The 18,820-nt window shown below is 38.0% G+C and overlaps 1 protein-coding gene and 1 pseudogene across 1 annotated transcript; one reads left to right on the top strand and one right to left on the bottom strand.

Annotated features, from left to right (window-relative positions):
* Positions 1-1,614: 1,614 nt before the first annotated feature.
* Positions 1,615-4,283, bottom strand: LOC123662744 (annotated as a pseudogene).
* A 3,683-nt stretch (positions 4,284-7,966) lies between these two features.
* Positions 7,967-12,076, top strand: LOC123662743 (glucose dehydrogenase [FAD, quinone]-like). Its single transcript, XM_045597543.1, has 3 exons — positions 7,967-8,111; positions 10,216-10,349; positions 10,456-12,076. The coding sequence occupies exons 1-3, from the start codon at positions 7,967-7,969 to the stop codon at positions 12,034-12,036; spliced, it is 1,860 nt and encodes a 619-aa protein (XP_045453499.1). The 3' UTR covers positions 12,037-12,076.
* Positions 12,077-18,820: the final 6,744 nt, after the last annotated feature.

The following is an 18,820-nucleotide window of genomic DNA, read 5'->3' as shown; positions in this document are numbered from 1 at the left end:
TTTCCTGCTCAAAATCTGGAGCAGCCCGACTGGGGTAGTACCTCGACCTTACAGAAGATCACAGCTAAATAATACTGTTTTCAAGTAGTATTGTGTTCCTGTGAGTAAGGTGACCAGGGCTCCTGGGGGGGATTGGGATTGGGTCGGCAACGCGCTTGCGATGCTTCTGGTGTTGCAGGCGGTGTAAGTTACGGTAATGGCCTAACATCAGGTGAGCCTTACGCTTGTTTGCTGACCAAGTTATATAAAAAAAAAACATTTTAATATTGTAAGGGTTCTTTCTACCCCGTGAGTTATATTCTTAATAACAAACAGAGGTTTTGACCCAAAGACTAAAATATTATTATAGTTAATGCGATAAGGCAAACAAACCTTTAAACTTGTGTTAGTATTCCTAGATTGTTAGTGCTTAGTTGTTTATCTTCAAAAGTCTTTTATAAGGAGAAGTATTCGAAACTTTGTCCAAATGTTTCAATTTCATTTCGTGCTAAGATTTGGGATTTAGATTTTTTTATAGATAATTGAAAATGTAGCTTACTACGGTAATCTCTTACCATCAGGTGAGTCGTACGCTTGTTTGCCGACCTAGTGATATAAAAAAAAAACGAGTATATAAATTACGTGTCACGTTATTTGTCCACGATAGACTCCTAAAGTACTTAACCAATTTTAATCAAATTTGCACACCGTGTGCAGTTTGATGCAACAAAAATAAAAATAAAAAAATAAAATTAAAATAATAATAAAATTAAAATGTATGAATATATATGGACGTACCTGTTGCGTTGGCGGTTGCGGGTTCGATCCCCGCTCATGACAAACATTTGTATTGGCCATACAGGTGTTTGCCGTGGACTGGGTCACCACGCTGGGCACATAGGTTGGTGACTACAGTGCTGGCTTTATCAACATTGTATTATCCCGTGGTCTGGGTGTATGTGCAGGTTTTGTGGGTCTCCCCCACCGTGCCTCGGAGAGCACGTTAAGCCGTCGGTCCCGGTTGTTATCATGTACGCTTGATAGCGATCGTTACTCGTTCTAGGGAATATATCCGCAAACCCGCATTGGAGCAGCGTGGTGGATTAAACTCTGATCCTTCTCCTACATGGGGAAAGAGGCCTATGCCCAGTAGTGGGATATTACAGGATGAAGCGTAAAATAAAAATAATTATAAAATTAATAGGCTATTTTTTTTTGATATATAGAAAGAAAAGAAAAGAAAGAAAAATACATTTATTGAACTAATGATACTAACATACACATAATACTTTTACAATTTTTAAATTATAGTGTGCCTCAGGAATGCGCCAAATTGTTTCGGTTTGGCATAAGTCAGATTACCATAGTAAAAATTGTACCTGACACCAGTTTTCAACCAAACCATAGGACGAGTGCGTCACTGATGTCAGTTATCTACGAATAATAACTATGTATTTATTTATTTATTCTTAATGTACCCCCAAAATACAGACACATATAAAGAAAGATACAATACAAGATGTACAAAGGTGATCATATCGCAATAGCGATTTCTTCCAGGTAACCCTTGGGTACTGGACACGATACAGTAGCAGCAGTTAGAGGTTAGAGGTGTGCACATATTAAGGAGGAAAAATCAATAATAAATATGAAATCTAAATTAAAAAAAAAACAATCCTAATAAGTCAGAAATTATACCACCACCACCGTAAACGCATACAAAGCTATACCACCACCACACACATTATTATATTTAAGAAAAAAAAGGCGGTACGAAGTTCGCCAGGTCAGCTAGTTATATATAAAATCATTTTGATGGAGAGTAGTTTTCACTGGAAATCTTTGATATTAATTTCAATCTTGTCACATTTTGGTTTGTATTGCCTGGAATAAAAAAGTTCTAGTTATAAATACTCATACACACACATAAACAATCATTATCAATTAAGAATATTATTTTGACTGATTTTTAATTTCATTATTAAAAAAAACTTATGTATATAATGATTGAAGATCTTCACATCTTGTGACTCGTAGAACAATATATAAATGCGTTTATTAATAATTGTAGTAACCTCCCTCCCCTCTTTCATTTACGGTACAGTATGTGTGTTATACCTGTATTGCCCAAAATCAATCAAAATGATTCCATTATGAACGAATAACTAATGTGTAGAGAAATCTATTTAAAGTTAATTTTTGTTATTTTTTTATATTATATATCACTGTAAATAATATATAAAAACATTATTAGCAAATTTTCACCGACTTCAAAAAAAGGAGTAGGTTCTCAATTCGACTACTTAATATAATATACTTCATGTTAAAAAATTTCATCAAAAATTTTAACCTATTAAAAAGGGGGTCTCAATTCAACTGTTTTTTTTTGTGTTACCTGATAGCTTTTTACTGGGGATACCAATTTTGATATTTTCTTTATTATCTTATCATAATCAGTTGATGTAACGAATTTTATTTCTTTATATTAGTCATAGATGTCCAAACAAAATCCTGTAGTTGTATACAATGTTGAAACACTAAGTATTACACATAACTTACATATCAACAATATTTACTGGAAATTTTCATTTTGTTGACTTCCAAATTTTGCACTATGACTACAAATTTAAGTTACTTGTCCTATGCAATCTTTTTTTAAATTAATATAAAATAAATACAGACCTGAGTCTGAATAAATTAAATCTGTGAAACCTTGCGACAAGATTTTATATAACCTAGAATTATACAACGAAAAAAAAAATATGCTAAAATAAAAAATTATGCTTAAAGCCCTAATGGCACCTACCGACACTGTATTCCAACCGCGTCTAACATTTTTCTACCAGCAATAAATATATCTTTATGACCATGTCTGTCTGATAGATATACAACTTCTTTGATACCACACTGTATTATGAGTTTGGCACATTCGTTGCAAGGGCAAAGGGTGGCGTAGATTGTACAATTTTTGAGGTAGTTGAATGGCTGTTTATTATTGCATTCATTTCTGCATGACACACTAAAATATAAAGTAAAAAACGTTAATGCATTTGCAATAAAATGTTTTAGATAAGATTATGTTACTTTGTGACTGTTGTCATCATCATTACAGCCTATACAGTCCACTGCTGGACATAGGCCTCCACAAGCTTAAGTCTAAAATAACGTGAACTCATGTGTTTTGCTCATAGTCACCACGCTGGGCAGGCGGGTTGGTGACCGCAGTACTGGCTTTGTCGCACCAAAGACGCTGCTGCCCGTCTTCGGTCTGTGTATTTCAAAGCCAGCAGTTGGATGGTTATCCCGCCATCGGTCGGCTTCTTAAGTTCCAAGATGGTTGTGGAACCTTGTTATCCCTTAGTCGCCTCTTACGACACCCACGGGAAGAGAGGGGGTGGCTAAATTATTTAGTGCCGTAGCCACACAGCACTTGTGACTGTTGATAGATAAATTATTTTGTAAGTATTTTATGTAAATGGGAATTTTATATAGTAACTCACCATAAAGGTGTTTATTATCTAAGAGCGATGGCTTATTTTTTCCCCATGGAAATTCATCATCGCTACATCCATTTGGCATGCCATTGTATCTGAAATTTAGTAAACATTTTACAACGTTTTACTAGTTATATAATTGCTTAGGTGTTTCTCTTTAGTAGGTGTGTTTGTTTGTACTGTATAGTTGTAGTGTTGGGTGTTTATATGTAATATGGATTATTGGAATTATGAATAAGTTTGTTAAAAGACAAAATAGAAAAATACGAAACATGCATAAGATCGTCGTATCAGTGAAAGAGCGACCAAAACATTCTGGAAGAAACAATATGAAGGTCGTAAGATAATGAAAAGCAGGATGCAACTCAATAGATAATAACTCATATAATTACAAAATGTGAAATAAATAAAACAATAATAATCTACCATATCTGAATAAACATAACAACCGCTCTGGTGTAGTGGTGCGAGTAGACGCATAAAACACCGACGATTTGTGGATTCGATTCTCGCTCGGGATGGATATTTGTATTTGTACAAATATTTCTTTCCTATTTGTATGTCTGTCCTTATTTGTCTCCTCACCGTGCCCCAGAAAACACGTTAAGCCGTCGGTGCCGGATGTTATCATAAATCCCTGATAGTGATTGTTACTCATAGTAGGGAACCCGTATTGGAGCAGCGTGGTGGATTAAGTTTTGATCCTTCTCCTACATGGCGAAAGAGGCCCAGCAGTGGGATGTTGCAGGCTGAATGCGAGTACATGTAAACTTTCTTTATCATTTTCTGTTTCTTATTGCACACTGACATAATAATATGCAGTTGGTATTTAAATAAAATAAAATGAAATACAGTTCATGTAATGTTGTATATACCAAAAATGGTTAGGCAAATTACGTAATCGGTTCAATTAATTAAAGAGTTGTCATTGACGAAAAAAAAAATAGACGAGGTCCTAAAGTCACCACGTATATATTTTTTTATGTTTGACCATGACTCTTTACAGAGTAGTCAGAATTCGATAATTTTTTTTTTATTGGAAAGGCCCTATTCCCTGGGCCTTATACCCTGAAGTTGATCGCCACCTAGGAGAAATGGGAAAGAAAACTCCACATTTTTTAAATTTTCTTATTATATTTTTTTTATTAGTATTACGGTAATAATCATTATGATATACCTTTTCAAAATCCTTGTATCGAGCCCTTTAATTTGATACCCATATTGTAATATTCGAAAAAATTTTGTTTTCATTAACTACAACGGCTTCGCACAGCCGCCATGTTTGATTTTTTTAACGTCACCTATTTAAGAATACTTGAGCTGCTAAGACGTATCTAACGATACCTCAATTATGTAAATCCGTTCTGCGGTTCTGAGGTAATAAAGAATATTAACTACATACATACGCGCGATAACATAACTCTTCCTTTCCAGTCGGGTAAAAAGAATCACTACATAGTATAAAACAAAGTCTGCTTGCTATTTTCGAAGGTGTACAAAGTGGCAACTAAATTACATTTCAGCCTGTAATATCCCACGGTTGGACATAGGCTTCTTTCCTCATGTAGGAGAGGGACCAGAGCTTAATCCACCACGCTGCTCCAATGCGGGTTGGCGGATATATTCCCTACTATAAGTAGCGATAGCTATCATGTGTACACGATAACAACCGGGAACGACGGCTTAGCGTGCTCTCCGAGGTGTGGTTGGGAGGCCCACAAAAACTGCACATACCACGGGACCACGGGATAATACAATGTTGATAAAGCCAGCACTGCAGTCACCAACCCAGCCAGCGTGCTGACTATGGACAAAACTTATGAATGCGCGCCAAAAATTTCGGCCTTTAGTTCTCGGCAGCACCACTATTCGCGGTTATTTGATACCGGCAGAGGCTGGATGGGGATTGCAGGGTCCGAGACGTTTAGCACGAGCTTAGGGAGGCCTACAACCTGCAGTGGACTGCGATAGGCTGGTGTGTGAAACGTTTGTCATGCGGGGATCGAACCCGCAACCGCCAGCGCAATAGCGACAAACCAGTGCTGTGACCGTTCCGCCAACGCGTCGTCTCCATCGATGAAGTGAAAAAATCCACCGTTCCAGCGGGGACCGAACCTACATCTCCGACTGACCGTGTCGGTGCTCTATTCAATTTGTTAATATGATATGATATTAAATGATGATTAATAATTATTAATAATTAAATGATTTTTGATAGGATATAAAAAAAAAAATTGTTTAGAATTCCCTATTGTGTGGGGTGGGTAACACAAAAATAAATAATATTTTAGATTTTTTTAGGTGTACATGAAATGACTTTAAAAATGCACAGACCCTAATAAGTGGATACAATTCCTTGATTCCCAGTTCACTAGAATATGCCTCAGTGATATGGAATCCCATTCAGTTCGTAGGGGTACTTAGAATTAGCGCAGAAAGAGCGCATTCAAAAAAACTTCACAGGTTTCCTAGCATACCGAGTTCAGGGTTGTCTACGGTCGAGTTATATAGTAAGTTAAGGCTTTCCTATCTTAAAAAGCACATATATATTCACTAGCTGACCGCCGCAGACTTTTGGACTGCACATGATTCTCTCAAAGTTTACAACGGCAGGTATGCCTAGCGATTCCTTACTATATCCCTAAACAACCTTTAACCAATATTTTCAGCATTCCCTTTAGTAGAACCAATCTAGGAAAACTTTCCCCATAAACACATTAATGCGAATATACAACGCTATAATCAACAATCATAACATCAACATCTTACGCGACTTCAAACGACTTTTCAGTACAAAATTTAAAATACTTCTGGCTTGGTACCACTCCACCAATGATTAGTGTTTAAGATTCTATATGTTGATTATTTTAATTTTCTTTTTGTTAATTTTTTTTTTGTATTCTTTTAGGGTTTTATATTTTATCTCTAATTTATACTTAAACGTTTATCTATGTTGTTTACTTGTATTGGAAATTTAGTATACACCTATATTTATAGGTGTAATCTGTTATCCGTAATTTTATATGTACACTTTAAAAAATGTAAGTTTACTTATAATATATTGTCGATTATTATATGTATTGAGATGTATCATATATATAAATCATATATAAATCATGTATCAGTCATGTGATGTATCATGTATATAAAAATAGATCTTGTTCGATTCTCAGACCTACCCGTTATGCACACAAAATCTCATGAGAATCGGTCAAGCCGTTTCGGAGGAGTTTAACTACAAACACCGCGACACGAGAATTTTATTAATTAGATATATAAATGAATATTTGTCTGTATGTCCTTTATAGAATCGTAGACTTTGCATTACCTGTGTGGCTACGGTAGTAAAGAATATAGCCACCCCCTCTCTTTCCGTGGGTGTCGTAAGAGGCGACTAAGGGATAACACAGTTCCACTACCACCTTGGAACTTATAAAGCCGACCGATGGCGGGATAACCATCCAACTGCTGGCTTTGAAATACACAGGCCGAAGATCGGCAGCAGCGTTTTCGGTGCGACAAAGCCAGCCCTGCGGTCATCAAACCGCTTGCCCAGCTTGGTGACTATGCAGTAGGTGCCAGAAAACCACTCCTACAACGAAAATGAAGGAATTTAGAAGTTGGAACACATCAGCCCAAAAAAGGGGCACCAGAGATTCGACGTTGTGTCCAATACCTTAGCTTAATAAAAAATTGTTTCGCTCCTTTCGTAAAGGTTTTTAGGGTACAAAATGCTCGATATCAATAAACGGTAACAGGTAGGCACTTGAAATATTCACAAAATACTTAGTTGTATATTTATATATGAATGTATGCATGTAAGTATATATGTTTGTTTGTATGTATCTATCTATGTATGTACTTATATGTATATGTGTTTAAGTAAATATATTCAAACGTTTATGTCTTAATTTCTATACCTACACCGACACAATACCTACCATCTCTTCTGCCCCTAGGTTGCCTGGAGGAGCTCCCTTTTCAGCGATAAGGCTACCCTTTGTACCTTATGATACAAAAAAAAATTGCCTAAATATTTTACCTAGTCAATGGTACGGAACCCTTCGTGCGCGAGTCTGACCCGCATTTGGCCGGTTTAGTTAATTTTAGATTTGTGTTATCATTCAGCCTGTAACCACCCTCTGCTGGGTATAGACTTCTTTCTCAATGCAGGAGAAGGATTGGAGACTAATCCACCACACTACTCCACTGAGGGGTGGCGGATGTATTATCTACCATGAGTAACGATCACTATCAGATATTTATAATAAAAACCGGGACCGATAGCGGTACGTACTCTCCGAGGCGCGGTAGACGACTAACAAGGACATACCTACTTTTCACGCACCACTACACTAATTATGTTAAATTTATTCCTTATAGATCCATTTATTACAACATAGAAGGCTACACACTTATAAATTAAATAGTTACTTCATGAAGTCGAAGCGGTGTGGTGGATTATAAATATTTTTGTTATTAAGTGTAAAAATATGCTTATAAATGAGGCGGTTAATAACGTGCTTGGTTTGCTGCAGTCCGCTAGGGATTTTCCCTGGCTGAAAACACTGCTGCAGTTCCTTTCTTTGTCGCAAGCATTAGACCCAGATGGCTGGCCTACGTCCTACAATTTAAAAAGTAAGTTATTTATTTTTATTTGGTCACAACAAATTTTAACAGAACATTAACAATCAACATAACACTAATACGTGTTATTCAAGTTTCCACTGATAATTACAACAGTAATATAGGTACTAAAAGTGTAATTTAGTATTAGAATAAGTTCCTCTCGTCTAGTAAACACTCCGTAGTAAATTATTGTTCTTGTAAATTATTGTAAACAAAGAACCCTAAGCCTTGGCAGTATTTAAAAAAAAAAAAAAAACACCAAACTCAAAACGTACAATAAAAATCATTGAAACGTAAAAAAAAAAACTTATATGGTATTAGGAGAGCAAATTTGCTAATTTTTTTCGTTATTAGGTATTTATACTTGTATTTCTTCTGTCTGCACTTATTGAGCATTAACTTTGTAAAATGATGTGCACGATCCATATATCATCTTGCGATCGTTATAGGTAATTGAATTTGAATAAGTAAAAAAAATGCTATGTTTTGTAAGTTAACAAGTATACTATGTATCATATATAAGTAATGTATTATACTTAGATCAAAATAAAACATTTAGAATGTTTCTGCGGAGAAAATTAATAAATTAAGATAATATGTACGATTTTATTTTTGTGTTACCCACACATTAGGACTTCTAAACATTTTTGAATATCATATCAAAAATTGACCGCTCCAGCTTAATTGGCTAGAGCGCCGACACGGTCAGTCGGAGACGCGGGTTCGAATCCCGCTGGAGCGGTCAATTTTTGATATGATATTCAAAAATGTTTAAAATAAGATAAGATAATATTAATAGGATAAGACCCCCTTTGTGCATACTATTATTTTGTAAGTTTTATTTTTTAAGATACCTCTATGTATGTAAACTTGTATGCACAATGAAGTGTATTTCTTCTTCTTCTTCTTTAATAAGAGTCATTTTAAGATAACCGCAAATTATTGTTAATTTTGAACTCGTAGAAACATTCTAAATATTTTATTTTCATCTAAGTATGATACATTACTTATGTATGATACATAGTATACTTCTTAACTTACAAAACATATGATTTTTTTCTTATTCAAATTCAATTATTTTTTAAATGATGTTTTTCTTGCCGTGACCTAGTGGTATACTTTGCTTGCCTTCGCAAAATCTCAAGATCAACTTGTAAATTGATGGAACATATATTTTCAACAACACACAGTTTGGCGTTTTTACGTATAGATTGTGTTACAGTATTTTATTCGAAGTTTATATGAACAAGATTACTAATAAAATATGTAAGCTAAACGTATTTAATGTTTTTAAATCTAATACCTCTAAACGAGCAATCCTTGTATATATATCTCGGAAACGGCTCCAACAATTTTCATGAAGTTTGTATCTAGGATTCGCTTCGCTTCAGCCTGTAATATCCCACTACTGGGCATAGGCCTCTTTCCCCACGTAGAAGAAGGATCAGAGCTTAATCCACCACGCTGCAGCTCCAATGCGGGTTGGTGGATATATTCCCTACTATGAGTAACGATCGCTATCAGGTGTACATGATAACAACTGGGACCGACAGCTTAACGTGCACAGGCACGGTGGGGAGACCCAAAAGGACTGCATCTAGGATTCATTTAAAAAAAATGTCGTTTTTTTCCTGTTTTTACGCAATGAAAAAATGGCTACAATATCATTAGAATACGAAGGTAAAGAATCGGCCAGTTTCGATTATTGGAGACCCGGGTTCAATTTCTCGTGCGTCCAGATCGATTATTGTTTTTCCTTTTTTCTGATTGCACTCGTGATTTTTTATTTAAATAAGCAGTTCATATTTTTTATAATAATAACACAATAGTGTCGGTGCGATCGAAAAACATTATTCTTATTTCATCCATATGTAATTCGTATTTGAATATAATTCCAAAAGCATGATTTACTAAAAATACCGAGCTAAGCTCGGTTAACCAGGCACATACATTTATATGGCATTAAGAAGCTACCCAACGTATCGAGTATTAGTAAACTTTATAAACTCTTTAAGGTCTTATACTTTTTTGCTATGGTAGAATGTAAATAATCACAAATTTTCTGTGGATTCTATATTCAGCAATCAACAATAATTTATTTATGCTTTAACAGATGGTGACACATTCGACTATGTGGTGGTGGGTGCAGGTTCTGGGGGTGCCACTGTCGCCACTCGGCTCAGCGAGGTTGCTGAATGGAAGGTTCTGCTATTAGAGGCTGGAGGTGATCCTCCATCGGCTAGTGTGGTAATACTTCTTCTACGAAAGTTTTTTATCACACATTTAAAGTATTCTATTAATGATATTAAAACACGAAGCAAGCCAGTATTTAACGCAGGTAAATAATTTACAGATTCCGAGTATGTTTTGGAGTATTCCTCACACAAAAAGTGATTGGGACTACAACGCTCAACTTGATAAGGGCGTCGGACAAGGCCACGTTGGAGGCACTGTTTTTATGACTCGAGGCAAAATGTTAGGAGGCTCATCATCTGCTAACTATATGTTTTACTCGAGAGGAGTACCGGCGGATTACAACGAATGGAACAGAACAGCGCCTGGATGGGACTGGAATACGGTTCTGCCTTACTTCAAAAAACTTGAACACATGACTGACAATTCAGTATTTAGTAATCCTTATAATGCCGAATTACATTCAAAATCTGGGCCAGTTTTAATATCAAGACCTAATTATAATACTTATTTTAAGAAAATACATAAAACAGTTCTTGATTCGTATGAAGAAATTGGCTTAAAGACTGTTTTAGAAAATAATGGGCCGGAAATTTATGGTGCATCTTCATCGCATTTCACGATCGCTGATGGGCGACGATCGAGCACTGCTGAAGCATATTTAAGGCCTACGAAGGATAGACCAAATTTATTCGTTACAAAATTTGCTACAGCTACTAAAATTTTAATAGATCCTATGACAAAAAGGGCGAAAGGTGTTAGAGTTTTACTTGAATCGAATAAAATTATTGATGTTAATGCAAACATAGAAGTCATATTATCCGCTGGTTCTATAGATACTCCAAAACTACTTATGTTGTCTGGTATAGGGCCTTCAGAAATACTCTCATCTTTAAACATCAATGTTCTTTCTGATCTTCCAGTAGGTAAAAATTTGCATGATCATAGTGCTACTCCAATACTTTTCACGGGACAAAGAAGCTTAAAAATAGCCCAACAATTCCTAAGTACTATTACTGAGCTTGATACATTTCCAATACCTATTCAGTGTGGTTTCATCAGAGTGAAATCTTCTGTTAGTCCTAACAGTGAGAGACCTGATATACAAATTTTCAATACACATTTTGGTGCTACATCGGCTTTGGGTATTTTATACGGATGCCGAACAATATTAAATTACAATGAAGAGGTTTGCGCCTCACTAAGTAAAGTAAATAATAACAGAGAAGTTGATGTAACTTTAGTAGTACTTCTACACCCATTATCTAGAGGACAAATAAAATTACGGAGTAGAGACCCGGCCGATAAACCTATAATAGAATTAGGATATTTCAGAGATAAGCGCGATGTTACTGTTGTAGTAGATGCAATTAAATTTTTGAGTAGGTATACTAACACTACCTATTATCGAAGAGTCCGTAGTAAATTAGTAACACCAAATGTTAAAGTTTGTCAAGATTTGAAATTTGGGTCTGATGCGTATTGGAGATGTTATGTAGTTAATACCCCGAACACTATGTCACATCCAGTGGGGACGTGTGCGATAGGACCTGATGGAGTTGTCAATGAAAGACTGAAGGTTCATGGTTTTAAAAATCTGCGAATCGTAGACGCATCGATAATGCCTAAGATACCGAGTGGCAACACTAACATACCGACAATAATGATCGGAGAAAAAGCAGCAGATATGATTAAAGAAGATTATGGTAAATTGCTCAAGAATATATTCAGAAATAAGTAGGAAACTTATATTAAACGTTAAATTAATATACAACTTTAAATTTGTGAGTTTTGTATCAATTCCTACTATTAGTAGTAGAGTGGGTCTTCGTATATATTATTTAATTTTTAAAATTTTATGTATACTCGTATAAGGTATTAAGATACATATTTAATACGTCCTTGTTAATAATGAGGAATATTATTTAATTAGCCGACCGATGGCGGGATAACCATCCAACTGCTGGCTTTGAAATACACAGGCCGAAGACGGGCAGCAGCGTCTTCGGTGCGACAAAGCCAGTACTGCGGTCACCAACCCGCCTGCCCAGCGTGGTGACTATGGGCAAAACACATGAGTTCACGTTATTTTTGGCGTAAACTTGTGGAGGCCTATGTCCAGCAGTGGACTGTATAGGCTGTAATGAATGAATGAAAATTATTTAATTATGATGTATTTTATAAAAAAATAACCTACTTTCATTGTTGATCGATTGATCGATAGCATATTAATGCATGTCTTTTTAGTTAACTTTTGTGATTTAAGTTGAAATTTTTACTTAGAACGAATTTTTCAAACGACCTTACTACGTTTTTGAAATCATATATATGTCATACTAAGTTAATTAAATTTACGAACATGTTTCGCAACATTAGTATTCGGTCAAGGCTAATGTGAATGAAATTGACGCTAAATCCACTAACGGATTCCATTTCGTGTATTCATTAGAATCTTAATATCGAGTTAAAAATATAAATATATATCGTTAAGCCGTCCGTTTGCTAATAATATATGGAAGTTATAACTGACACGTTCTTAGCACTAGGACAAGCTGAAATTGTTTTTCACTTTTTCACACAACAAAGGTGACATTCAAGCGTATTGCCTGATTGAAGTTGATTCTTGTAGCCTACGGATGCCTTCAATAGCAGGTGCATTGCAAGGGTAGTGCTGATCCATGAATCTGCCCAGGAGCTCTGGCTACTTTGTTCATCACAGGAGCACTTTGCTACTTGAGAGCAGTGACCTTTTGGGTGGTAATTTACCAATCAAGCTGCTCCACATTTTAAGCGAAATATTTCTTATATTGCCTCTGCCTATAATAAGTATTAGAAAACTAAATATAAAAAAATATAAGTAGCAAACTAATAAAAAAAGTAGCCGAATGGATTTGCGTTGGATTGCCGTTTTCAAGTTTTATGCTTAGCAACATGTTTGGTGATTCATTTTTATTTTATATATTTGTGTAGCCAGTTTCTGCAATTAAATATTAAGGCTTGATCCGGAGGAGGGAGTGTCAGTGCGGCCATGACTCACTAGACAGGGTCTGGGTCGACGACTTGTATGTATTATCTTGTTTATTGTAAATAACAGAAGTAGACGCGAATGCTACGCTTATTAATCGACGAAAAAACGGAGGAGGTTCTTAAGTCGACGCGTATATTTTTTTATGTATGACCACGTATAACTTTTTACAGAGTAGTCCGATTTTGATAATTCTTCCTTTATTTGAAACAGTGTACTCCGAAGTTGGTCTCATATAAATTTGAAAATAAAAATCTAACTCTAAAGGTAGGAAAACAGGGAATGATTGATTGTTCACTCACGTGAAAAAAAAAATGTTGAATTTTATATATATTTTCTAGTTCTTGATTTTTTTTTCAATTTTGTTGATTGGTTTTTAATTAAATACATAAAAGTATTAATGAAATTTAGTACCTATTTTAGAAAATAACAAATACTGTAAAATAAAATAAACCGTTAAATAAAATAATAATTATTATAATAATTCAAACTGATAAGTGAAATAATAAAAACATATCTTTATTTATTTTTGTCGACATTATAAAATTACATAAATAATTTAAAAATGGTTTACCAATAATATTTTAGTTTTACAAACGTCATATTATACAGTCGTGTGTGACTGATATTACGTCACTTCCGTTATAAATTTTCTTACGGTTTTAGTATCATATTTTTTTCAGTTCGGTCACCCAGCCAAATGCCATGTCTGCCGTAAGGAACTTCGTTCCAAAAAAACGCAGCCGCACGCACTTTTAACAAAAATTCAAACAATATACATAGAAGAAGATCTTAACTATTTAGACATTGTTCCTAAGCGAGCAAGATTAGCAAATGAATATAAGTCGTATTAGAGAATCTAAAAAAATATACAAAAAGTAAATATCTACAAAATTAAATTATTTAAGCCATTGATTAAAAATGTACAAAAATTTAAAATAATGTAAAAATAAGACCAATAAAAAAAAACACGTAAAAATAAATATTTAAATACATAAATCTAAAAACCAATTTAAATAACGTATAATGTTTAATAGAATGTAAAAATAAAAATATAAATTTTGAGGATAGAAAAAGTTTTATGGATTAATATATTAAATTCGTACTATTTAGTTCTATTTTTTAACCGACTTCCAAAAAAGGAGGAGGTTCTCAATTCGACTGTATTTTTTTTTATTGTTTTCTAATGTTTACGCGAATTTTACTCATTTAATGAAACAACTTTTTTCGGATTTTATCGCGGTTTATTATTATCTTTTGATTCCTTTGACACCTGGAGACCGAACTTCAACATGTCAAGCAAGTACTGCGAGACAACAAGCTTCGGGTACCGCGTCCTCATCGCAGTGAACGTGTGAAACCAGCCACCGTCGAACGAGTACCTGCTGTGCTACCTTTTATGAAAGGGGTCACTGACAAGATTGGCTTCATCTTAAAGCGAGCTTCTATAAAAACTTTTTTCAAGCCGCCAAAAACGATAAGTCAATTTTTACCATCTGTCAAGTGTCATATACCCTTACAAGATGCAGGAGTATACAAGCTTGATTGTGACTGTGGTCTCTCTTATATAGGACAAACAAAACGATCGATCAAAACTCGCGTTAAAGAACATATAGCTGACTTAAAACATCGTCGCTATACTAAGTCCGCAATCTGTGAACACAGTCTAGACACAGCTAGCCATTATATTAGATTCGATAAACCACAGATCCTCGCAAAAGAACACCGATTCCAACCAAGGATGATCCGTGAGGCTATTGAAATTAAAAAACATCCAAATTTCAATAGAGAAGATGGCTGGCAATTACCACCTGCTTGGGACCCCATTATTAATATAATTAAATCAAAAACCAAGCATAATTCACCACAGATTAAAGACTCAATTAGCACATTCTGCGTAGATAGTACTATATAAGATATTGATGTATGTCGGGTAGTTGTTGTTGTTGTTGTTGTTGTACACGGGCTATTTTCCGCAACTCGACGTCTTGATGCGCCTTTTTTGCGTGATCGGCTGGTGGGCACTATTCGTGCCAGCCAAGCTCCTTGAGGAAGCCTAGCAGACCCTTCACGTTGCCGACGACTTCCTGGAGCAACCTCGGTGTCCCAAGGTGTAATGCCCTGTAGTTCGCCACACCACCGCATTCCAGCAGGATATGTGAGGCCGTTTCCTCTGCCTCCAGGCACGCTCTGCACAGGGGGCTGTCTGTAACACCTACATTGTGTAAGTGCTTGTTAAGCAAGGCATGTCCCGTAAGCGCCCCGACCAGTAGTCGGAGCTGGGGTCTTCCATAACCGCGAAGTTTGCGGGACAATCCTGGGTTGATCGTCGGAAGAGCTTCCTTGGTCTGCCTGCAGGTAGTTAGGTTTGTCCAATATTCTTGGTGCATTACCTTGGTGTTGTGTCGCAGCTGGCTGCGCAGCCATCCGAATGGCAGAGGCAGAATGGGTTCGGGTCCGTGGACCCTCATCTCCGATCCATTCCTCGCCAGTCGGTCGGCCGCGTCATTGCCTCGCGATCCACTGTGTCCCTTTATCCATTGAAGGGTAATGGTGTTTGTTTCACTTACCTTCGTCAGAGCTCGATGGCACTCGTATATTAGCCCTGATGTCATAATGTCGCTCTGTAGGGCTTGCAGGACCGATCTGCTATCGGAAAGTATACGGATTGGAAAACCCTGTACCTCTCTAGACTTGATCGCTGTTGCTGCCATTATGATTCCCATACATTCCGCCTGGAAGATGGTGTTGTGGATTCCTAATGGCGATGAGATGTGGATATTCAGGTCTTCTGAGTAGACCCCAGAACCTGTACCTGTTGATGTTTTCGACCCGTCTGTGAAGATTCTTAACTCTCTAGGGTTGAGGCCTTCACCTGGGTCTTCGTGTAATTGTATTCTGTATCTTTTGTCGAATACGTACTGTTTGGGTATCCTGTCGGTAACCGCTTCGACGAGCGGTTCCCTGTTTGCCAGTTCGCCAAGTATTCCTGTATGTGCTACCTTTACGTTCCTCCAAAGGTTTAGCTTCCTGAGTCTTACCGCAGCCGCTCCCGCCTCCTGTTGGATAAACAGGTGCAGCGGCGGCAGGTTCAGTAGGGCTTCCAGGGCGGCTGTCGGAGTAGTCCTCATGCAGCCCGTAGTCGCCATGCAAGCTAGCCTTTGAAGTCGTTGTAATTTTGCTTCACCGGTGATTAGTCTGGTTCTCGGCCACCAAACCACAGCACCGTAGCTGATAATTGGCCTGATGACGGACTGGTACAGCCACAGAGTGACTTTTGGGGATAGACCCCATTTCTTACTTATCATTCTGCGGCACTGCCAGAAGGCTATTGTAGCCTTGTCAATTTTGCTGTTGAGATGCTTGCTCCAGTTCAGTTTGCTATCTAGAATAATTCCTAGATACTTTACCTCCGAGCTGAACTGTAGCTCCGTACCGAACAGTCTAGGGGGTTTGTAGCTCCCCAATTGCCGTTTGTTAGTGAACATTACCTGTTCCGTCTTTCCAGGATTGACGGTGAGTTCGTTATCTATGCACCATCTCTCCACAATTCGTAGCGCCTGCTGTGTGACATTGCACACGGTACTGCTGACTCTGCCGCTGATTAGAATAGCGATATCATCAGCGTACCCGATCGTAAAGTAGTTGTGCTGGTTCAGTCTGGTTATAAGGTCGTTTACCACTAGGTTCCACAGTAGTGGGGAAAGCACCCCTCCTTGTGGACATCCTCTGGCTACCAGTGCATGTTGTGCCTCAGTTGATGTAAGTTTGATGACTCTTTTTCTGAGCATGTTACCTATCCAGTCAATCATCATCGGATGTACCCCGTGCTTAACTAGGGCCGACGAGATGCTGTTGAAGTTAGTCTTGTCAAAGGCTCCTTCTATGTCGATGAAGGTGCCAAGACACATAGCCTTGTTTTCAATGGCCTCTTCTATTTTACTGACCACTGCATGTAGAGCTGACTCTGTTGATTTACCTTGGCTGTACGCGTGTTGGTTTGGATGTAGGCGTACTGTAGCTAGGGCGTTTTCTCTCAGATCCCGTTCGCACAACCTTTCCAGAGTCTTCAGCAGAAAAGATGTAAGACTTATAGGTCTGTGGGATTTGGGTTCAGAGTAGTCACTTTTTCCCGGTTTGGGGATGAAGATTACCTTTACCTGCCTTACCCTCCACTGCCTCGGCACGTAGCTGTGAGCTAAACAGGCCGCCAAAACAGTGGTAAGCCTTTGGATCAGTCGGTTACTTCCCCACTTTAGAAGTGCCGGGAAGACCCCGTCCAACCCTGGGGATTTGAAGGAGTCAAAGCTGTTGATAGCCCATCTGACTTTTGATGGGCTTACTACCTTGAGTGCATATTCCCAATGCTCCTCTGTTGGGACTACGTCCTCCTCGGGCCAGTCCACCGATTGCATGATGTGGCACCCTGGGAAATGTGTCTGAACCAGGATGCACTCTGCTTCTTCCGGCGTGCTCGTGAAGGTGTTGTCAGGCTTTCTTAGGGAGCCCTTCAGCTGGCTGGATTGGTTTGCTAGGACCTTCCTTACCCTATTGGCCTGTTCGCAGGTTTCCACGCTGCTGCAGAATTTGCGCCACGAGTCGGTGCTTCTGTACCTTAGTCGTTTCTTGTATCTGGACTTGGCTTTCTTATACCTGTCCCAGTCGGCGCATGTATTCATTGCTCTGTTTAGAAGTCGCCTCACCTTTTTCCTGAGTCTTTCCAGTTCAGGCCCCCACCAGATTACTTTATTCTCCGGTGGCACTGATAAGGGACATGCAGTTTGGTAGGAGTCTATAATGTTGCTAGTCAACGTATCTACCTGCTGTTCTATATGTTCTGTTCCCACAAGCCGGTCTGGGCATGCCTGCTCACTGAGCAGCTGCTCCAGTCTCTCAGCGTAGTGCACGCGGTCAGTTTTGCGCGGGTTACGCCTAGGGGTTGCTGGAACTGTATTTACCTGCACATTGAAGCGTATCCATCTGTGATCTGAGCACGATGCCTCATCGGATACGTGCCAGTTGGAGATGGTCTCGGAGGCCGCTTCTGTGGCAAGAGTTAGGTCGATGATTGTCCTGCTACGTCTGTTCACGAAAGTGGGTTCAGAGCCCACATTCATGATCTGTAGGTTTGTCGTCATCAGATATTCAACTAAGAGCTTACCTCTTTCGTTTGTTGTGTTCATTCCCCATAGGGTGTGGTGTGCGTTGGAGTCAGTGCCTATAATTAGTTGCAGCCTGGCCTCTTCGCAGTATGTTATCAGCCGTGCCATGTCGTGCGGCGGTGGCGCATCAGCCTCCGGCATGTAGGCCGACGCGATCACCATCTCCGGCAGGCTGTGGTCTTGCGTACTATGCAGCTGTATGGCGCACACATCTCTAGAACAGAATCTCGTTAATGTTTGCGCCTGTATATTGTTGGTGATGTAAATACAGGCCCTGCTGTTTTCCGAGCCTGTATGTGTAATTAGCTTACCTCCAGAGTTCCGGAGTCCGCATACAG

Source organism: Melitaea cinxia, chromosome 19 (genome assembly GCF_905220565.1).
Source record: "Melitaea cinxia chromosome 19, ilMelCinx1.1, whole genome shotgun sequence".
NCBI lineage: Eukaryota > Metazoa > Arthropoda > Insecta > Lepidoptera > Nymphalidae > Melitaea > Melitaea cinxia.
Note: the sequence above shows the minus strand (reverse complement) of the source record. Positions and strands in the feature narration are given on the sequence as shown.